The sequence below is a fragment of the Cherax quadricarinatus genome, chromosome 57 (assembly GCF_038502225.1).
Source record: "Cherax quadricarinatus isolate ZL_2023a chromosome 57, ASM3850222v1, whole genome shotgun sequence".
Taxonomy (NCBI): domain Eukaryota; kingdom Metazoa; phylum Arthropoda; class Malacostraca; order Decapoda; family Parastacidae; genus Cherax; species Cherax quadricarinatus.
This window is the reverse complement of record NC_091348.1, coordinates 11,648,286-11,671,972: the sequence shown is the minus strand read 5'-3', so window position 1 is coordinate 11,671,972 and position 23,687 is coordinate 11,648,286. Positions and strand designations below refer to the sequence as shown.

Genomic DNA, 23,687 nt, shown 5'->3' with positions numbered 1-23,687 from the left:
GAAAAGAGACTCGTATTTGTATTGGTCGAGCTTGACAGAGTTGGATTCTATTTCCATTGGCAGAACACTTTGCCGGCTGGAGGTAACAGCCTGTTAAAATTTTAGTCCTGGCTGTTTAACCTAGAGTGTTGTGTGTGTGTGTGTGTGTGTGTGTGTGTGTGTGTGTGTGTGTGTGTGTGTGTGTGTGTGTGTGTGTGTGTGTGTGTGTGTGTGTGTGTGTGTGTTTGTGTATGTATCCTCACCTATTTGTGGTTGCAGAGGTCGAGACATAGCTACTGGCTCCGCCTCTTCACTAATCGCTACTAGACCCTCTCCCTTCTCCTTGAGCTTTATTATACCTCTCTTAAAATTATGTATGGTTCCTGCCTCCACAGCATCACTTGCCAGACTATTCCACTTCCTGAATAGTCCAAAATAATGCAATCTACCCACCTCTCTCTTTCGTGTTTTACTTCTGTTACCTTGTCATAAAACTCTAGTAGGTTTGTGACACAGGATTTGCCTTCCATGAATCCGTGCTGGTTGTCGTTTATACGCTTGTTTCTTTCCAGGTGCTCCGCCACTCTCCTCCTGATAATCTACTCCATGACTCTGCATAAAATACACGTCAGTGACACAGATCTGTAGTTTAATGCCTCGTGCCTGTCTCCTTTTTTAAAAATGAGGACTACATTTGCCATCTTTCATACCTCAGGTAGTTGCCCAGTTTCAATGGATGTGTTGAAGATTTTTGTGGCACATACAGCATCTCTGCTCCCTCTCTAAGGACCCGCAGAGAGATATCTGGTCCCATCACCTTTGAGGTATCAAGTTCACATAGCTTCTTCATCTCCTCGGTTATGTGTACGTCATTCAGCACTTGTTGGTGTACCTCCCTGTGTGTGTGTGTTTGTGTGTGTGTGTGTGTGTTTGTGTGTGTGTGTGTGTGTGTGTGTGTTTGTGTGTGTGTGTGTGTTTGTGTGTGTGTGTGTGTGTGTATGTATGTGTGTGTGTGTGTATCTATGTGTGTGTCTTTGTGTGCGCGCGCGTTTGCGCATCGGCCATTATCAGCCCCTGTCAAACTTCATAAGAAACTCGAGTCAAGTTTTAATTTTCTAGAAAATGTAACCATCTTTCCCTTTTCCTCGGATCAAACCTACTTGTCTCCCATTCCCACCCTTACGGGTTTAACGACACAACATGGACATAAAAAAAATAATTTCAACTGCCATAAGCCATTTTTTCAACTTATCAAAGCGCTGAAGAGAATCCGACTAATATTCCGCGATCACCAGACGGAGTATCGAGCCTTCAGGGCTTCACCTTTATTGTTTGATGGTACTGGAGTCCCATTAGATGTATATATTGTTTAAATGTTGTCAGGAATCCCATTAAATGGTTATCGTTTCATGGTGTTAAGATTCCGAATTTGTCCAGGTTAAACGTATTTTTTTCTAAATTTTTCACAGCGTGAAATGGAATAAACTGCTTATAGAAGGTGTTCAGTATTGTATAGAAGGTGTTCAGTATTGTATAGAAGGTGTTCAGTATTGTATAGAAGGTGTTCAGTATTGTATAGAAGGTGTTCAGTATTGTATAGAAGGTGTTCAATATTGTATAGAAGGTGTTCAGTATTGTATAGGTGTTCAGTATTGTATAGAAGGTGTTCAGTATTGTATAGAAGGTGTTCAGTATTGTATAGAAGGTGTTCAGTATTGTATAGGAGGTGTTCAGTATTGTATAGGTGTTCAGTATTGTATAGAAGGTGTTCAGTATTGTATAGAAGGTGTTCAGTATTGTAGAAGGTGTTCAGTATTTTATAGAAGGTGTTCAGTATTGTATAGAAGGTGTTCAGTATTGTATAGAAGGTGTTCAGTATTGTATAGAAGATGTTCAATATTGTATAGAAGGTGTTCAGTATTGTATAGAAGGTGTTCAATATTGTATAGAAGATGTTCAGTATTGTATAGAAGGTGTTCAGTATTGTATAGAAGGTGTTCAGTATTGTATAGAAGGTGTTCAGTATTTTATAGAAGGTGTTCAGTATTGTATAGAAGGTGTTCAGTATTGTATAGAAGGTGTTCAGTATTGTATAGAAGATGTTCAATATTGTATAGAAGGTGTTCAGTATTGTATAGAAGGTGTTCAATATTGTATAGAAGATGTTCAGTATTGTATAGAAGGTGTTCAGTATTGTATAGGTGTTCAGTATTGTATAGAAGGTGTTCAGTATTGTATAGAAGGTGTTCAGTATTGTATAGAAGGTGTTCAGTATTTTATAGAAGGTGTTCAGTATTGTATAAAAGGTGTTCAGTATTGTATAGAAGGTGTTCAGTATTTTATAGAAGGTGTTCAGTATTGTATAGAAGGTGTTCAGTATTGTATAGAAGGTGTTCAATATTGTATAGAAGGTGTTCAGTATTGTATAGAAGGTGTTCAGTATTGTATAGAAGGTGTTCAGTATTGTATAGAAGGTGTTCAGTATTGTATAGAAGGTGTTCAATATCGTATAGAAGGTGTTCAGTATTTTATAGAAGGTGTTCAGTATTGTATAGAAGGTGTTCAATATTGTATAGAAGATGTTCAATATTGTACAAAAGGTGTTCAGTATTCATAGAAGGTGTTCAATACTGTATAGAAGGTGTTCAATATTGTATAGGTGTTCAGTATTTTATAGAAGGTGTTCAGTATTGTATAGAAGGTGTTCAATATTGCATAGAAGGTGTTCAATATTGTATAGAAGGTGTTCAGTATTGTATAGAAGGTGTTCAGTATTGTATAGAAGGTGTTCAGTATGTAGACAGCCTGTACTGTCAGAGCACACAGCCTAGCCGTCTGCTCTGACTAGTTCATATTTCGCGGCATTCAGGTGCTGCCCTCTGTAGGCTCACCTAGGTCAGTGGGAGACACAGCCCACCCTCTCTCACTCCTAGGCCGACCAACTTGACAGACACAAGTGCTCCCCCTCCACGGACTGGCTTGCGGTCACTCCCTCACACTGCCCGATGTGAGGGTGCAACAACGTTAGTAGACGAGTGGTCAACTGATGTTCAGCCCTGCGGACAACCTGTATATAGAAGATTTTAGTTCCAGTGCTGACGTCTCCGGGCTCTCTACTCGATGAAACAGCGCGGGCAAACCAGTTTTCTCTTCCCCCGGATGGGAGAGTTTTTTTTTTGCCTGTTGCATTTTTTATGTCCATTTTTGATTTACTAGTGAGCGAAAGCCAGTCCCTCTCTGGGGTAGCTAGTGTAATTCCTTTATACCTATGGGCCCACCAGTATTGTCGCGTCGGGACGACGCGAGGTGCGTGGCCGAGCAAATGTAGACAGCCTGTACTGTCAGCGCACACAGCCTAGCCGTCTATTCTGACTAGTTCATATTTCGCGGCATTCAGGTGCTGCCCTCGGGAGGCTCACTTAGGTCAGTGGGAGACACAGCCCACCCTCTCTCACTCCTAGGCCGACCGACTTGACAGACACAAGTGCTCCCCCTCCACGGACTGGCTTGCGGTCACTCCCTCACACTGCCCGTTGTGTACTCACTCCTACCCAATTAAAGCCAAACTAGTCCACGGCCGTATCATTGCTACCTACGCTACCTTCATCGGCACTAAACCGCTGTTCAGCAGTAAGAACAGCAATAACAAGTATTGTATAGAAGGTGTTCAATATTGTATAGAAGGTGTTCAGTATTTTATAGAAGGTGTTCAGTATTGTATAGAAGGTGTTCAATATTGTATAGAAGGTGTTCAATATTGTATAGAAGGTGTTCAGTATTGTGAAGGTGTTCAATATTGTATAGAAGGTGTTCATTATTGTATAGAAGGTGTTCAGTATTTTATAGAAGGTGTTCAATATTGTATAGCAGGTGTTCAGTATTGTATAGAAGGTGTTCAATATTGTATAGAAGGTGTTCAATATTGTATAGGTGTTCAGTATTTTATAGAAGGTGTTCAATATTGTATAGAAGGTGTTCAGTATTTTATAGAAGGTGTTCAATATTGTAAAGAAGGTGTTCAATATTGTATAGAAGGTGTTCAGTATTTTATAGAAGGTGTTCAATATTGTATAGAAGGTGTTCAATATTGTATAGAAGGTGTTCAATATTGTATAGAAGGTGTTCAATATTGCATAGAAGGTGTTCAATATTGTATAGAAGGTGTTCAATATTGTATAGAAGGTGTTCAATATTGTAAAGAAGGTGTTCAGTATTTTATAGAAGGTGTTCAATATTGTATAGAAGGTGTTCAATATTGTATAGAAGGTATTCAATATTGTATAGAAGGTGTTCAATATTGTATAGAAGGTGTTCAATATTGTATAGAAGGTGTTCAATATTGCATAGAAGGTGTTCAATATTGTATAGAAGGTGTTCAATATTGTATAGAAGGTGTTCAATATTGTATAGAAGGTGTTCAGTATTTTATAGAAGGTGTTCAATATTGCATAGAAGGTGTTCAGTATTGTATAGAAGGTGTTCAATATTGTATAGAAGGTGTTCAATATTGTATAGAAGGTGTTCAATATTGTATAGAAGGTGTTCAATATTGTATAGAAGATGTTCAGTATTTTATAGAAGGTGTTCAATATTGTATAGGTGTTCAGTATTGTATAGAAGGTGTCCAATATTGTATAGAAGGTGTTCAATATCGTATAGAAGGTGTTCAGTATTTTATAGAAGGTGTTCAATATTGTATAGGTGTTCAGTATTGTATAGAAGGTGTTCAATATTGTATAGAAGATGTTCAATATTGTAAAGAAGGTGTTCAGTATTCATAGAAGGTGTTCAATATTGTATAAAAGGTGTTCAATATTGTATAGAAGGTGTTCAATATTGTATAGGTGTTCAGTATTTTATAGAAGGTGTTCAGTATTGTATGGAAGGTGTTCAATATTGTATAGAAGGTGCTCAATATTGTATAGAAGGTGTTCAATATTGTATAGAAGGTGTTCAGTATTGTATATAAGGTGTTCAGTATTTTATAGAAGGTGTTCAGTATTGTATAGAAGGTGTTCAATATTGTATAGAAGGTGTTCAATATTGTATAGAAGGTTTTCAATATTGTATAGAAGGTGTTCAATATTTTATAGAAGGTGTTCAATATTGTATAGAAGGTGTTCAATATTGCGTAGAAGGTGTTCAATATTGTATAGAAGGTGTTCAATATTGTATAGAAGGTGTTCAATATTGTATAGAAGGTGTTCAGTATTGTATAGAAAGTGTTCAATATTGTATAGAAGGTGCTCAATATTGTATAGAAGGTGTTCAATATTGTATAGAAGGTGTTCAATATTGTATAGAAGGTGTTCAGTATTGTATATAAGGTGTTCATTATTTTATAGGTGTCCAGTATTGTATAGAAGGCGTTCAATATTGTATAGAAGGTGTTCAGTATTGTATAGAAGGTGTTCAATATTGTATAGAAGGTGTTCAATATTGTATAGAAGGTGTTCAATATTGTATAGAAGGTGTTCAATATTGTATAGAAGGTGTTGAATATTGTATAGAAGGTGTTCAATATTGTATAGAAAGTGTTCAGTATTGTATAGAAGGTGTTCAGTATTGTATAGAAGGTGTTCAATATTGTATAGAAGGCGTTTAAGTATAGAAGATGATCAGTATGTATAGAAGGTGTTCAATATTGTATAGGTGTTCAATATTGTATAGAAGGTGTTCAATATTGTATAGGTGTTCAATATTGTATAGAAGGTGTTCAATATTGTATAGAAGGCGTTCAGTATTGTATAGAAGGTGTTCAATATTGTATAGAAGATGTTCAATATTGTATAGAAGGTGTTGAATATTGTATAGAATTTGTTCAATATTGTATAGAAGGTGTTCAATATTGTATAGAAGGTGTTCAGTATTGTATAGAAGGTGTTCAGTATTGTATAGAAGGTGTTCAATATTGTATAGAAGGTGTTCAATATTGTATAGAAGGTGTTGAATATTGTATAGAAGGTGTTCAATATTGTATAGAAGGTGTTCAATATTGTATAGAAAGTGTTCAATATTGTATAGAAGGTGTTCAATATTGTATAGAAGGCGTTGAATATTGTATAGAAGGTGTTGAATATTGTATGGAAGGTGTTCAATATTGTATAGAAGGTGTTCAATATTGTATAGAAGGTGTTCAATATTGTATAGAAAGTGTTCAATATTGTATAGAAGGTGTTCAATATTGTATAGAAGGCGTTTAATATTGTATAGAAGATGATCAGTATGTATAGAAGGTGTTCAATATTGTATAGAAGGTGTTCAGTATTGTATAGAAGGCGTTTAATATTGTATAGAAGGTGATCAGTATGTATAGAAGTTGTTCAATATTGTATAGAAGGTGTATATTGTATAGAAGGTGTTCAGTATTGTATAGGTGTTCATTATTGTATAGAAGGTGTTCAATATTGTATAGAAGGTGTTCAATATTGTATAGAAGGTGTTCAGTATTGTATAGGTGTTCAATATTGTATAGAAGGTGCTCAATATTGTATAGGTGCTCAGTAATGTATAGAAGGTGTTCAGTATTGTATAGAAGGTGTTCAGTATTGTATAGAAGGTGTTCAATATTGTATAGAAGGTGTTCAATATTGTATAGAAGGTGTTCAGTATTGTATAGATGGTGTTCAGTATTTTATAGAAGGTGTTGAATATTGTATAGAAGGTGTTCAATATTGTATAGAAGGTGTTCAGTATTTTATAGAAGGTGTTCAATATTGTATAGAAGGTGTTCAATATTGTATAGAAGGTGTTCAGAATTATATAGAAGGTGTTCAATGTTGTATAGAAGGTGTTCAGCCTCTCATACAAGTTGTTCAGTCCCACAGAGAAGTTGTTCAACCTGGCATAGTTGTTCAACCCGGCATAGAAGTTGTTCAACCTAGCATAGAAGTTGTTCAACCTAGCATAGAAGTTGTTCAATCTAGCATAGAAGTTGTTCAACGTAGCATGGAGGTTGTTCAACACCGCAGAAAAATTGTTCAAACAATTTTCAGAGTATTTTGAAGATCATCAATGTCTTGCAGAGCAGCTGAACACTGACGTAAAACACCTGACCACCATATTAATCGAGGAAATGTTTCGCCACAAGTTGTACGTTTAGTCGTGGCGAAACGTTCCCGCAATCAATGTGTTAATGCTGTTCCACTGTTGTGTTTCACAGTGTTCCACTGGACGCGGAGCATCAGGAGGGGATCACAGTGTTCCGCTGGTCACGGAGCATCAGGAGGGGATCACAGTGTTCCGCTGGTCACGGAGCATCAGGAGGGGATCACAGTGTTCCACTGGTCACGGAGCATCAGGAGGGGATCACAGTGTTCCGCTGGTCACGGAGCATCAGGAGGGGATCACAGTGTTCCACTGTTCACGGATCTCCTATGAAACTATTGAAGCTTAGGCTTCAGGGCCCCTAAACCCTCCCACATTGCTTCAGTTTTTTTGGATCTATTGTATGAGAAGGGGTAGCGAAGGGGCCCCAATAACAATTCAAGCTTCAGGGCTCCCAAAATGTAGGTCCGCCCCTGTGGCCCATGAAGTATTAATACCCTGAAATTGACTTTGAAAATTATGCTCAGTGTTCAAGAACTTTTAAGCAGTTTACAATAACATTTATGCAATAATTCGTCCATTTCATCGACACTTGTCGGTACAGTGTACGGTGTCTTAGCCAGGCGAACACTGTAGCAGTGTGTCAACACTGTAGCAGTATTTCAACACTGTAGCAGTGTGTCAACACTGTGGCAGTGTGTCAACACTGCCTCTCACAGAGTGACGCATTACATTACTCAATTAGAAAGATTATGATCAGATCAAGCCTATATCTAAAGACTATGGAAATAAATGGTATCAAATACCGACACAGTGGAAATATAAACACATATGCAGTATAATGTGATCCTTTATTGACAACGTTTCACCCACACAGTGGGCTTTTTCAAGTCACACACGGATCTACCTAGGGTGGAAGGTACGGGAGTATTTATAGTCATGTTCAGAATGTTGAGGTCAGGTGGAGAATGCTGCATCTGATGATCTACCGGGTGGAGTTATAGAGTCTTGGGTAGCTTGGCAAGGGTATTGGACAAGTTGTGAGTAGACCTTCTGCAGTGTTCTATGTTCTTATGTGGGATAGCGATGAAGAAGTTTCTTGGCGAGTGGTTCAGCTATGTTATAGAAGCCGTTGTTCTGGTTGAAATTGTTGGTTATAGAGATAAGCGATGATTCCAGGATTCTTCGATATTGAGTGTTGTCTTCTGTGGCGATAAGTCTTGAGTTTCTGTAGTTAATTAAATGGTTGTGTGAACTGCGATGTTGTACACAGGCATTCCTTGCATCGTCAGTCCTGCTTGCATATTGTTGTTCTGAAATACGTGTTTGGAGGTTTCTTGATGTTTCGCCCACATATAATTTGTTGCAGTCATTACAAGGGATTATGTAAACCCCTGCAGAGGATGGAGGCTTGTCCTGTCTACTACTGGTGATGTCCTTGATGGTCGTGGTTGTGGAGGTAGATACTTGGAATGATGTATTGGAAAAGATGTTGGAAACATGTTTGGCAATGGAGTTGGTGGGGAGGACTATGTATCTCTTCTCTTCTCCTCATAACTCCTAAACGCTTCAACGTTCAAGCTCTCCAAGACAAGCTCAACCAGGTCGAGCCTTCAATCCAGTTCACACTTGAAGAAGAAGTCGACAACACTCTTCCTTTCCTTGATGTTCTGCTCTGCAAAGCTGACCACGAACTTCGTTTTAAAGTCTATCGAAAACCCACCAACCAAAACGATCTTCTCCACTTCTACTCTCACCACGACACCAAAACCAAACGTGGTGTAATTATAGGCTTCTTCCTGCGTGCACTCAGAATCTGCAGCAATGAGTTCCTTGAGGAAGAATGCACTATAATTGAACAAGTATTTTCTAAACTCCACTATCCTCGTCACTTCATCAGAGACTGCAGTCGGCGGGCATTAAACATCTTTACACACCCAGAGAAGACACTGCCGAGAAGAGATATATAGTCCTCCCCACCAACTCCATTGCCAAACATGTTTCCAACATCTTTTCCAATACATCATTCCAAGTATCTACCTCCACAACCACAACCATCAAGGACATCACCAGTAGTAGACAGGACAAGCCTCCATCCTCTGCAGGGGTATACATAATCCCTTGTAATGACTGCAACAAATTATATGTGGGCGAAACATCAAGAAACCTCCAAACACGTATTTCAGAACAACAATATGCAAGCAGGACTGACGATGCAAGGAATGCCTGTGTACAACATCGCAATTCACACAACCATTTAATTAACTACAGAAACTCAAGACTTATCGCCACAGAAGACAACACTCAATACCGAAGAATCCTGGAATCATCGCTTATCTCTATAACCAACAATTTCAACCAGAACAATGGCTTCTATAACATAGCTGAACCACTCGCCACGAAACTTCTTCATCGCTATCCCACATAAGAACATAGAACACTGCAGAAGGTCTACTCACAACTTGTCCAATACCCCTGCCAAGCTACCCAAGACTCTATAACTCCACCCGGTAGATCATCAGATGCAGCATTCTCCACCTGACCTCAACATTCTGAACATGACTATAAATACTCCCGTACCTTCCACCTTAGGTAGATCTGTGTGTGACTTGAAAAAGCCCACTGTGTGGGTGAAACGTTGTCAATAAAGGATCACATTATACTGCATATGTGTTTATATTTCCATCTAAAGACTATGCGTGACTTTAAGTGTAACCAGAGTCTCATCGTATATATGTGGTACCGAATAGGTAAAACTGGTCAATTAGGAAGAACTCATTTAAAATTAAGTCCTTTCTAAAATTTTCTCTTATACGTTTAAAGACATACTTTTTTCATTTATATCAATTTAGAAATTAATGATTTTTTACCAAAAGAACCTTAGGAAACTTACCTAACCTTACTATAACAATGGGAATTTAATTTAGCCTAATGCAACTAAATATATTTTATATAAGTTTACAATAATTTAATGTTAAACAAAGACAATTAAATATATTTTTTTCGTTAGATTCGGAATGATTTTTGCGAAATTATTGTATACACAAATTTTCGCTAACCCTATTCTGCAAGAAGAGCATTGCTATTAAAGTCAGAGTCGCAAGTTTTACCAAAATATCTCTTAGTCCACAGCAGGAGTCGAACCTGTGGACTCCGTAGAGAAGTACGAAGTAGTTTTGCCACAAAGACAGAGCCCAGATAATAGGTATGAGCATCTTGTCCGTGGAAATGAAAGTAGAGAAAGAGAGAGACACAGACCATAACTCAGATAAAACCTGTACAGAACTTGTTGGAGGGACATCCATCACTCTTAGTGTCAACGAGAGGGAGAGAAAGAGGGAGGGAAGGAAATATGAAGAATGAAGATTGGGAAGGAGATAGTGAGGGTAGGAAAGAGGGAGTGTAGGAGGCAAGGGAAGGATGAGGAGAGGAAGGGCAAAGGGAAGGAGGGAGGAAGGGAGGGAGGTACCGAAGGAGTAAGGATGGGAGGAAGGGAGGGAGGTACCGAAGGAGTAAGGAAGGGAGGGAGGGAGGGAGGGAGGTACTGAAGGAGTAAGGAAGGGAGGGAGGGAGGTACTGAATGAGTAAGGGAGGGAGGGAGGGAGGGAGGGAGGTACTGAAGGAGTAAGGAAGGGAGGGAGGGAGGGAGGTACTGAAGGAGTAAGGAAGGGAGGGAGGGAGGGAGGGAGGTACTGAAGTAGTAAGGAAGGAGGGAGGGAGGGAGGGAGGGAAGTACTGAAGGAGTAAGGAAGGGAGAGAGGGAGGGAGGGAGGTACTGAAGGAGTAAGGAAGGGAGGGAGGGAGGTACTGAAGGAGTAAGGAAGGGAGGGAGGGATGGAGGTACTGAAGGAGTAAGGAAGGGAGGGAGAGAGGGAGGTACTGAAGGAGTAAGGAAGGGAGGGAGGGAGGTACTGAAGGAGTAAGGAAGGGAGGGAGGGAGGGAGGGAGGGAGGGAGGTACTGAAGGAGTAAGGAGGGGAGGGAGGTACTGATGGAGTAAGGAAGAGAGGGAAGGAGGGAGCTACTGAAGGAGTAAGGAAGGGAGGGAGGGAGGTACTGAAGGAGTAAGGAAGAGAGGGAGGGAGGTACTGAAGGAGTAAGGAAGGGAGGGAGAAAGGGAGGGAGGGAGGGAGGGAGGGAGGGAGGGAGGTACTGAAGGAGTAAGGAAGGGAGGGAGGGAGGTACTGAAGGAGTAAGGAAGGGAGGGAGGGAGGGAGGGAGGTACTGAAGGAGTAAGGAAGGGAGGGAGGGAGGGAGGGATGTACTGAAGGAGTATGGAAGGGAGGGAGGGAGGTACTGAAGGAGTAAGGAAGGGAGGGAGGGAGGTACTGAAGGAGTAAGGAAGGGAGGGAGGGAGGTACTGAAGGAGTAAGGAAGGGAGGGAGGGAGTTACTGAAGGAGTAAGGAAGGGAGGGAGGGAGGTACTGAAGGAGTAAGGAAGGGAGGGAGGGAGGGAGGGGGGAGGTACTGAAGGAGTAAGGAAGGGAGTGAGAGAGGGAGGGAGGTACTGAAGGAGTAAGGAAGGGAGGGAGGGAGGTACTGAAGGAGTAAGGAAGGTAGGGAGGGAGGGAGGTACTGAAGGAGTAAGGAAGGGATGGAGGGAGGGAGGGAGGGAGGTACTGAAGGAGTAAGGAAGGGAGGGAGGTACTGAAGGAGTAAGGAAGGGAGGGATGGAGGGAGGGAGGTACTGAAGGAGTAAGGAAGGGAGGGAGGGAGGGAGGGCGGGAGGTACTGAAGGAGTAAGGAAGGGACGGAGGGAGGGAGGGAGGTACTGAAGGAATAAGGAAGGGAGGGAGGGAGGTACTGAAGGAGTAAGGAAGGGAGGGAGGGAGGGAGGTACTGAAGGAGTAAGGAAGGGAGGGAAGGAGGGAGGGAGGTACTGAAGGAGTAAGGAACTCCGGGAGGGAGGGAGGTACTGAAGGAGTAAGAAAGGGAGGGAAGTACTGAAGGAGTAAGGAAGGGAGGGAGGGAGGGAGGTACTGAAGGAATAAGGAAGGGAGGGAGGGAGGTACTGAAGGAGTAAGGAAGGGAGGGAGGGAGGTAGGTACTGAAGGAGTAAGGAAGGGAGGGAAGGAGGGAGGGAGGTACTGATGGAGTAAGGAACTCCGGGAGGGAGGGAGGTACTGAAGGAGTAAGAAAGGGAGGGAAGTACTGAAGGAGTAAGGAAGGGAGGGAGGGAGGGAGGGAGGGAGGTACTGAAGGAGTAAGGAAGAGAGGGAGGGAGGTAGGTACTGAAGGAGTAAGGGAGGGATGGAGGGAGGGAGGGAGGGAGGGAGGGAGGGAGGGAGGGAGGGAGGGAGGGAGGGAGCCAATATGAGATATACAGGAACTGACTTCGAAAAATGTTATGCATGTTATGTAGTGAGAAAAAGGATGAAGGAAAAAGAAGAAGGACGGAGAGAAGAAGTTAAGGGAGAAGGCCAGAGGGAAGGAGGGGAAGGAGAAGATCAGAGAGGAGGGGAGGGAGAAGGTCAGAGAGAAGGGGAGGGAGAAGGTCAGAGAGAAGGAGGGGAAGGAGAAGGTCAGAGAGCAGGGGAGGGAGAAGGTCAGAGAGAAGGGGAGGGAGAAGGTCAGAGAGAAGGGGAGGGAAAAGGTCAGAGAGAAGGGGAGGGAGAAGGTCAGAGAGCAGGGGAGGGAGAAGGTCAGAGAGAAGGGGAGGGAGAAGGTCAGAGAGAAGGGGAGGGAAAAGGTCAGAGAGAAGGGGAGGGAGAAGGTCAGAGAGAAGGGGAGGGAGAAGTATAGAGAGGAGGGGAGGGAGGAAGTCAGAGAGAAGGTCAGAGAGAAAGAGGGGAGCGAGAAGGTCAGAGAGAAAGAGGGGAGCGAGAAGGTCACAGAGAAGGGGAGGGAGAAGGACAGAGAGAAGAATGGGAGTTAGAAGGACAGAGAGAAGGAGGGGAGGGAGGACAGAGAGAAGGAGGTGGAGGGAGAAGGTCAGAGAGGAGGAGGGGAGAGAGAGGGACAGAGAAGAGAAGGGGAAGGAGGACAGAGAGAAAAAGGGAAGGGAGGAATGCAGTAAGAAGGAAGGGAAATATTAAAAGAAGGAAATAAAAAGAACAGAAAATAGAGAAGAGACAGAAAAGGACAGAAAGTAGGAGGGAAGAGAGGAAGGCAGAAAATAAAAAGGATAGGTACAAGTCTAAAAAAAAAAAAAAAGAGAGGGCAGTGAAAATTACCAAATAAAAAAGAGAGGAAAAGTATGAAGGAGAAAGAAAAAAAACGAAAAAAAAAACACTGACGCTGTGTTTGGAAGCAGAAAAAAATACGAAGCAGATCAAACGTCATCAAAGCCGCCCTGATTTTTCCCTCCCTCATTGAGTCACCTTTGATCTGTTTCTTTCCTTCCAGAGTAAACACCTAACACACTTTTATTTTTTCCGTCTTAAAACAGGTTAATATAATCAGCTTTTTTATTTTCTTCTACAAATTAATAACTTAATCAGGTATTTCTTTTATTTTCAGGCGTAAACAATCACCATAGTCAGCTGTTTTATTTTCCCGCGTAAACAATCACCATAGTCAGCTGTTTTATTTTCCCGCGTAAACAATCACCATAATCAGTTGTTTTATTTTCCCGCGTAAACAATCACCATAGTCAGCTGTTTTATTTTCCCGCGTAAACAATCACCATAATCAGTTGTTTTATTTTCCCGCGTAAACAATCACCACAATCAGCTGTTTTATTTTCCCGCGTAAACAATCACCATAGTCAGCTGTTTTATTTTCCCGCGTAAACAATCACCATAGTCAGCTGTTTTATTTTCCCGCGTAAACAATCACCACAATCAGCTGTTTTATTTTCCCGCGTAAACAATCACCACAATCAGCTGTTTTATTTTCCCTAGTAAAAAGAGTGATATGATCAGCTTTTATATTTTCCTCCTGCATAAATAAGTAATCTAATCAACTAATTAATTTTCGCAACTCGGAAAAAATTTTGGAGGCGAGGCAAGTAATGTAATCAACGGTATATTTTTCCATCGTAAACACTTAATGTAATCAGAAATTATTATTTCCCGAACGCAGAATGACAATAAAATAATCCGATAATTTCCTTTATATTTAGCTATCCTCTAAATATCTACCATGTTAATAATATACAGGGTGTTTCAAAGTGATACACCCATCATTTTGAAACTGGGTCCATCATTTTGAAACTGGGTCCATCATTTTGAAATTGGGTCTATCATTTTGTAACTGGGTCCATCATTTTGAAACTGGGTCTATCATTTTGTAACTGGGTCCATCATTTTGTAACTGGATCCATCATTTTGAAACTGGCTTCATCATTTTGAAACTGGGTCCATCATTTTGAAACTGGGTCTATCATTTTGTAACTGGGTCCATCATTTTGTAACTGGGTCCATCATTTTGAAACTGGGTCCATCATTTTGAAACTGGGTCCATCATTTTGAAACTGGGTTCATCATTTTGAAACTGGGTCCATCATTTTGAAACTGGGTCCATCATTTTGAAACTGGGTCCATCATTTTGTAACTGGGTCCATCATTTTGAAACTGGGTCCATCATTTTGTAACTGGGTCCATCATTTTGAAACTGGGTCCATCATTTTGAAACTGGGTCCATCATTTTGTAACTGGGTCCATCATTTTGAAACTGGGTCCATCATTTTGAAACTGGGTCCATCATTTTGTAACTGGGTCCATCATTTTGAAACTGGGTCCATCATTTTGAAACTGGGTCCATCATTTTGAAACTGGGTTCATCATTTTGAAACTGGGGTCCATCATTTTGTAACTGGGTCCATCATTTTGAAACTGGGTCCATCATTTTGAAACTGGGTTCATCATTTTGAAACTGGGTCCATCATTTTGAAACTGGGTCCATCATTTTGAAACTGGGTTCATCATTTTGAAACTGGGTCTATCATTTTGTAACTGGGTCCATCATTTTGTAACTGGGTCCATCATTTTGAAACTGGGTCCATCATTTTGAAACTGGGTTCATCATTTTGAAACTGGGTCCATCATTTTGTAACTGGGTTCATCATTTTGAAACTGGGTCCATCATTTTGTAACTGGGTCCATCATTTTGAAACTGGGTCTATCATTTTGTAACTGGGTCCATCATTTTGAAACTGGGTCCATCATTTTGTAACTGGGTTCATCATTTTGAAACTGGGTCCATCATTTTGAAACTGGGTCCATCATTTTGTAACTGGGTCCATCATTTTGAAACTGGGTCCATCATTTTGAAACTTGGCCCATCATTTTGAAACTGAGACCATCTCTTTGAAACTGGGTGGTTCATTTTTTCCCACTGTTGGTATGTAATTTAATCAGCTGACGTATTTACTTAACAAGGAACAATGTTAGTCAGCTGATAACTTCCCGCGTAAAGATGCAAATTAATCAGCTGATGTTATTGTTTACCGGAGCGGAGAATGTCAGAGGAGCCTTGATCTCGCTCATCAAAGGAGGCTGCATCTCTCGTCTCAGGGCAGCATCTTCTGTCTTGGAGCAAAATCCTGTTTCTCAGGCCAAATCCTTTATACAGTGCAACAAAACCGTTGAAAAAAGGCAAAAAATAAAAAATTTGTGTCGAGAAATAAAATTCTTATATTTCGGACTAAAACACTTGTATTTCGTAACAAAACCCGTGTATTTCGTAACAAAACCCGTGTATTTCGTAGCAAAACCCGTGTATTTCGTAACAAAACCCGTGTATTTCGAAACAATACTCGTGTATTTTCTAGCAAACCCCGTGTATTTCGTAACAAAACCCGTGTTTACATATTCCGTATTTCAAACCAACAATGTTATTTTGAGCCAAAATAAATGAATCACGGATCAAAAAATTTTAACAAATTTTCTTAAGTGTACCATCAAGATATCAACAAGATATCAACATCTTATCTTAGAATCCGCTATCTTGTAGTAAGCCCTCTGTATTTAGTAGTGATCCTCTGTATTTTGTAGTGATCCTCTGTATTTAGTAGTGATCCTCTGCATTTTGTAGTGGCCCCCTCTGTATTTTGTAGTGATCCTCTGTATTTTCTAGTGATCCTCTGTAATATACATGGGGTGTAGGACCCATAACAGCACAATGGTAGTGCACTGACAATATATTGAAGACGGTTCGCCCCTGGTGGTCGAAAAGTCCACTGGATGCTGACTTAATGACACATCATCTCAGAGATCCATGTCAGGATATATATCGTTTCTCTCCTGACATACAAACTAGAGATCAACACCCCGTATCCAAGTAGATATTATTCGTATTTCTTACCGAACACTTATAAGAACTCTTTTTATCTTAGTCCAAACCCTAATAAGAATTCTTTTTATCAGACCAGACTCATAAAAGAGCCCGCTGTCTCAGTTCAAAACTTTGTATCTCTGAATGTGAACCCTCTACCTCAGACCAGACATTTGTATCTCTGAATGTGAACCCTCTACCTCAGACCAGACCTTTGTATCTCTGAATGTGAACCCTCCACCCCAGACCAGACATTTGTATCTCTGAATATGAACCCTCTACCTCAGACGAGACCTTTGTATCATGGACCTAGTCACTCCTATTCAGTGAACATATCTTCTCGTGTTTTTTCTCTCCTTAATACTCACGGTCTTTGGTCTTCCTCACAGGTACCTGGATGAGTCATGTGGAGGCTGGAACCGAAGAAGTGGAATAAGGTGTTGACTGGTTAGTTGGACCATAAGACAGACTGCCACATACACACAGACACCACACTAAATAAATCACAGATTCATGAGCAGATAGATCACAGACTACATAAATAAAGGAGTAGAGAAAATACAGACCCCAATAGATAAAGAAAAAGACAGATCACTGACCCAGTAGACAGAGGAGCAAATAGATCACAGACCACATAAACAGAGGAGCGGAGAGATAACAGACCCAATAGACAGAGGAGCAGATAGATCACAGGCCCAATAGACAGAGGAGCAGGTAGATCAAAGACCAGATAAGTCCCAGACCAGACGAGGAGAGGAGCACATACATAAGGGACCACGAAGACTCATCAAGACCGTAAGACTCCCCACTCCAGCTGATCCAAACATCAACCAGTATCGTTTCCTCCACACCTGCAAGACCCTCGCCCACACCAGTTAGATCCCCGCCCACGCTTGCTAGACCCACTCTTACACCTGCGATATCGCTGCCCACGTCTGCTAGACCCTTGCCCACGCCTGCACAACTGCTGAAAAACTTCCCACGCCAGCTTTACCCTACACCACACTTGCAAGATCCTGTCCACACGTGTCTTACCCCTGCCCACACCAGTTATATACCCGCCCACACTTGTTAGACCCCACCCATACCAGCAGTATCCCTTCTCACACCTGCTAGATTCGCGCTCATACCTGCATAGCTGCCATACCCACCACCCACACCAGGTATACCCTTCTCTTCACCCTCAAAAACCCAGCCCAAACCAGACGAAGACAGCCCACACCTAAACCGCGCGTCCACACCAGTTAGACTCAACCCACGCCTTTCCAGACCCCCGCCCACGCCAAGGCATCTCGTAAACCCACGCCCATGTCTCTGAAGAAGATGCTGAGGGTGATGCTGAGAGCGGGAGATGAACCTCTCAGTGATTAGCATAATCTTTCCCTCTCTCGCCCACATGGTGCACTTGTGGGTGTGGGTAGCGGCGTGGGTGTGGGCGTGGGCGGGCGACAGGGGCGTGGGGGCGTCGCCAGCTCTCCCTACAAGTGCTACAACCACTGTCACCACAACTACCACAACCACCACTACCACCATCTCTGCTACCACCACGGCCGCTGTCAGGACCAACGTTGTGGCTGAGGTACCTGGCCTTGATGTAGGTGAGTGTACCAACCACATTGTTAGCTGGTAACGAGGGTTTAGGTAGGTTAGCAACGCTCTTGATACCTAATAACGAAGGTTTACTTACTGACACTTGTTACCTGGTTACGATGGCTTAGGTAACCTAGCGACACTCTTGGTACCTGATTATTTTGGTACTGGTAACGAGGGTTTAGGTGGGTTACTTTAAATTCTGGTAGTTGGTAACGAGGTCATAGGTGGGTGAGCGACAATTTTATATTCTGTAACGATGGTTTATATGGGTTAGCGACGCTTTTGGTACCTGACAACGAGGGTTTAAGTGTCATCAACACTCATGGTACTTGCTAACCAGGGTTTAGGTGGGCTAGTGACTCTTGCTGCCTGGTAACGTTCTTTGAGACTATATAACATTCGTTAAGCTGAGATGGTAACAACAGTGTTCTTGAGATAACGTTGAACTTCAACACTTGATAATACACAGGTCAGTGATTATTATTATTATTATTATTGTTATTATTATTATTATTATTATTATTATTATTATTATTATTATTATTATTATTATTATTATTATTATTATTACAATAACAACTATGCACTAAACCCACAAGGGTCATACAGATAGGCCAGTGATGCTCAACTGTCTATCAGTGTCACCTGTCTGTTGTCTTGACCATCTGAGGTCACGCGCGACGTGAGGCAACTGCTAGGCAGCTTACCACTCTCAAGTGGCTCGTTTATCTCTTGTTATTTATTATCTCTATGTTATTCTCCATTTGCTGTACCTAGAGTGATGTACTGGCGGGCCTCACCGCTCCAGGATTGTCAGAATTATAAGTTTATTTTTTTGCCGTATCTTGACTGCACAGTAGTTTCAGAATGGTGTTTGTCGTGTGACTGTCCCTTCCCAGTTTTCGGTAGTAAGTGTGATGAGATCAGATCCCACAGAACAAAGGTTCAGAACCCAGATGATGCGATACATGGTGTCCGGTAGCTCGATTGGTAGTGCACTCAGCTCACACATGGAGGTCCGAGGGTCGATAACCCGGTACGGATGGAAACACTAGGACGTGTTTCCTTAAGACACCTGCTGTCCATGTTCATCTACCAGTAAACTAGGTACCTGGGTGTTAGTCGACTGGTGTGGGTCGCATCCTGGGACAAAATTGACCTAATATATCCGATATACTCTGCATAACAAGAGTCCCTCTATGTAATAGTATGTCACTGATGTCAGCTAGGCCTGTGTACTTTGTTCATGTATTTATAGAAATAAAGATTATTATTATTATTATTATTATTATTATTATTATTATTATTATTATTATTATTATCATTATTATTATTATTATTATTATTATTATTATTATTTTATTATTATTATTATTATTATTATTATTATTATTATTATTATTATTATTATTATTATTATTGTCATTATTATTATTATCATTATTATTATTTTTATATATTTTTTATTAACACCTGGGCATTCTCCCACCAAGACAGGGTTGTGATACCTGGCTGCTACACATGTGTCTTACCCAGTTGCTTGTTGGCACTGTATTCTGTTATAATAATGAAGAAAAAGATACATGTACAACAGTTGGGTATGTTTATTGATGAAATGTTATAAACCTACACGGTAGGCTATATCAGTCAAATACGGAGAACGTATTGTAGGCAGCAGGAGTACTGACGAGGTAAGATGACGTAATCTTTCCATCAACCTTCGAAAAATAGTTTGAGGTGGTCATTCCCTCAGCCTGGAGAAGAGTTCAGTTTTATGTTGTCGGTATTTTATACCATATTCAACATATTATATTAATGATGCCACCTCCATCCTCTCAGCTGGCCAGGTTTCTGTCTCCCGTGTGAGGGATCTCAGTTCTCCTGGTCAGTATCTTCGTAGTTGGAATCTCTCGTAATCAGCAGTTTTGTATTGGTCATATTTGTTCTTGTTGCTTGCACCGTGGCAATAAAGACGCTAGTATCAAAGTATAATTTTAACACAAAGTTTCGCCCAGAACTGGGCTTTATAACACCCAGCCTTGGGCATACCTCTGCACTTTCTCCACGTTTTAAACGTGTTTTTTTCAGGTGTGAGTTCCATGCTGGTGTTGCATACTTGATGAAGAGCCTGACATGTGTTGTATAAAGGGCCGGGAATGTCTCTTTTTTAGAGATTTCTAAAGGTTACCCTTAGATATGGTGTGTGTGTACTCACCTATTTCTATTCACCTATTTGTGGTTGATGGGGTCGATTCATAGTTCCTGGACCCGCCTCTTCACTGATCACTACTAGGTCCTCTCTCTCTCCCTGCTCCATGAGCTTCATCAAACCTCGTCTTAAAACTATGTATGGTTCCAGCCTCCACTACGTCACTTGCAAGACTATTCCACTTCCTGACAGCTCTATGACTAACGAAATGTATGTGTGTGTGTGTGTGTGTGTGTGTGTGTGTGTGTGTGTGTGTGTGTGTGTGTGTGTGTGTACCCCCTCTGCTTGCCACCAGGGGCAGAGTTTGGTGTGTGCACCACTGTTTATAAGTGATAGGACAGTTGTCCACATTTTTACAGCGTCGACTGGAGCTCTCGCCGGCACCGCCTATTGAAAGCCTTTTTTCCATCTCTTTTTACAATGCACTGTATAAGTGATCTGTTGAATTTCAGTACAGTTATCCTTTTGAATACAACTGCTAACCATGAATATGTTTTTTTCATTCGTTACATAGACACATACACCCACGCACACATATTATATATATATATATATATATATATATATATATATATATATATATATATATATATATATATATATATATATATATATACATATACATATATATATATATATATATATATATATATATATATATATATATATATATATATATATATATATATATATATATATATATGTTCACATAGAATAAAAAATATATAGGGGGTGGTAGGAGAAGAAAATATTCAAACAGCTCCGGGGAGAACCTTGAGTTTTCCCTGAGGTACGTTTATTGTCTTCTCTGAGGATGAGGGTCCCCAGTCCAGCTATAGAGGTGGTACTATATATATATATATATATATATATATATATATATATATATATATATATATATATATATATATATATATATATATATATATATATATATATATATATATATATATATATATATATATATATATATGTTATATATATATATATATATATATTATATATATATATATATATATATATATATATATATATATATATATATATATATATATATATATATATATATATATATATATATATATATATATATATATATAACACTTTAATCGTCATCCATCACTGTCTTGCCAAAAGAGTGCCTACATTACAGGTAAAAACTGCGGTACATCACCCCTCCTTCAGAGTGCAGGCATTGAACTTCCCACCTTCATAACTCAAGTCCGGCTAACCGGACTTGAGTCAGGTTACCCGGTTAGCTCATTCCAACAGCTCATTAAGTCTTAAAACCCATTTGCTTCCACTCACGCTTGCTGGAAGTCCAAGCCCCTCGCACACAAAACCTCTTTACCCCCCTTCCTCCAACCTTTCCTGGGACGACCCCTGCTCCATTATCCATCTACTACATATTTATACGCCCTCCAAGTCATTCTATTTTGTTCTCTCCTGTAAATGTCCGAACCTCCTCGACAACCCTTCCTCTGCCCTCTGGATAATGCTTTTAGCAACCCCTCACCTCCTCCTAATCTCCACACTACGGATTCTCAGCATTATATTCATAGCACACATTGCCCTCGGACACAACATGTCTACTGCCTCCGGCCTCTCCTTGTTGCAACATTCACCATCCACGTATCACACCCTATAAGAGCATTGGTATAATTATACTCTAATGCATTCCCTTTTTTGCGTCCATGGACAAGGTTCTTTGTCTCCATAGACTCCTGCAGTCAAGAGAAATCTGGGATCTAGCTGAGTGGCGAATGCACTGTGTACTTTGACGCAAAGTGAACAGGTTCGAATCCTGCTGTGGACTGAGAGATAATGTTTGTTGAAAGCTCGCCCGTTTGCGAATTGTGTGTGTGTGTGTGTGTGTGTGTGTGTGTGTGTGTGTGTGTGTGTGTGTGTGTGTGTGTGTGAACTCAATTTAAGTCGTAATGAGCGAGTGTCGATGAATAAACAGGAAGATGGACGAGAGACTCGAACCATGGTCCTGGTACCTGAGCTACCGATAAAACTCTGGTCCTGTTAACTTCGGGACCACCGTAGCACTGGTAGTGTTAGTAGTAGTGGTTGCTTGTAGTGGTTGTGTTGATAGTAGTAGTTAGTTGTAGTGGTTGGGAGTAACGATTGTACTGATAATAGTGGTTGTGTTTGTTTTCGTAATACTGGTTACATTAGATAATAATAGTAACTGTGTTGATGAAGGTTGTGTTGGTAAGGAAGAGAGGAGAGAGAGAGAGAGAGAGAGAGAGAGAGAGAGAGAGAGGTAAATATAATACAATACACTGGAAAAATTTTTGCACTGAAACAAGAAATACAACACCATACAGAAAAACAAAGACAATACCATGCAAAAAAATAAAAAAAAAAAACAAGGAAGATATCATACACGGTGTCACATCATTGTTTATGTAGATTTACAGTGTGTCTAGATTTACTTACCATTGTAACAGTATATATATATTTTTACACACAAAATTTTCCCCCACCTGACTTTTCAGTCATTGAATAGAGGAGAAGGGGTTACTAGCGCCTTGCTTCCGGCATTTTAGTCGCCTTTTATGACACTCATTGTTTACAGGGAAAGAATTCTCGGTTACTAACCCCGTAAAACAGAGTGAAAGAGATGCAGGTATGTTGCAGTCAGAGGGTAATCTGTTGGTGATGTTTACACACTTTGGGAAAGACGGGAACTGGATGAATGATGGCCATTTTTTTTTTTTTCTTTAAAGAATAAAATGGCACAATACCGTGAATGGAATACAAAAATAACCTTCACATAGGAGACTAAAACTTAGGACGACGTTTCGATCCAACTTGGACCATTAACTAGTCACACAGACGCGTGAAGGGAAGGGGACAGTATATTTACGAGAGGGGGCGGAGCCGTAACTAACGACAGGAAGTAGTAGTATATTAGTAGTAGTAGTATAATATATTACTATCGCCTCTCGTTCTACTACTCCCCCCCCCCGCCCTCGTATATACACGGCTTCAGTTCCTTCATGCTGGTTCAGAGACATCCAGAAAACTTCTTGAGTCACTCTGAGTGTCAGGAATGGGTCAAGTAGAGCAGAGATTTTGAGAGTTGAGAGATTCAAGCCAGGAAGAACACCAGCCCTGAGAGACCAAAGATTTAACCCTGACTGTTCCTGAAACAGCATATCTGCCGCTACGAGCTGTGTGTGTGAGTGGGGAGGGTAACAGACGAGTTTGTTGAGCTAATAACCCACACCATCGTACACACCAGATCAAAGACGTGCTGTGCCCCAGCTACAGGGCGTCTACGTCGATTGTAGCTACATCACTTGTGCTGAAGAAGATTCACCGTGCCCTTGTCATAGGGCTGTGAACGGTATATCAGTTGTACAAACTACGACGCTCCTTTGGGAGCCAGTGGCGATGGGTCGCCATCCGGCGAAGGCCCGTGTCAGGACTTCGTTTCTGGGGAATATATTATCATATCAACCTTTCGCTCTTCCTTGTGATTAGTTAATGGTCCAAATAGGACCGAAACATCGTCATAAATTTCAATCTCCTATGTGCTTCCTATTTGCGTATTTTCGTCTGTGGGTCATCCTGCCTCCCGGGAGACGGAATATATATATATATATATATATATATATATATATATATATATA

At 40.8% G+C, this 23,687-nt stretch overlaps 1 protein-coding gene across 3 annotated transcripts in view; it reads left to right on the top strand.

The window, feature by feature from the left end:
• Positions 1-23,687, top strand: part of LOC128693388 (uncharacterized) — an 831,955-nt gene that overhangs the window by 294,472 nt on the left and 513,796 nt on the right. For all 3 annotated transcript variants that reach the window (XM_070097363.1, XM_070097364.1, XM_070097362.1), the window contains exon 3: positions 16,631-17,839. In XM_070097363.1, the coding sequence (XP_069953464.1) occupies positions 17,593-17,839 (247 nt within the window). In that variant the 5' untranslated portion in view covers positions 16,631-17,592. The remainder of the gene's footprint in view (positions 1-16,630; positions 17,840-23,687) is intronic.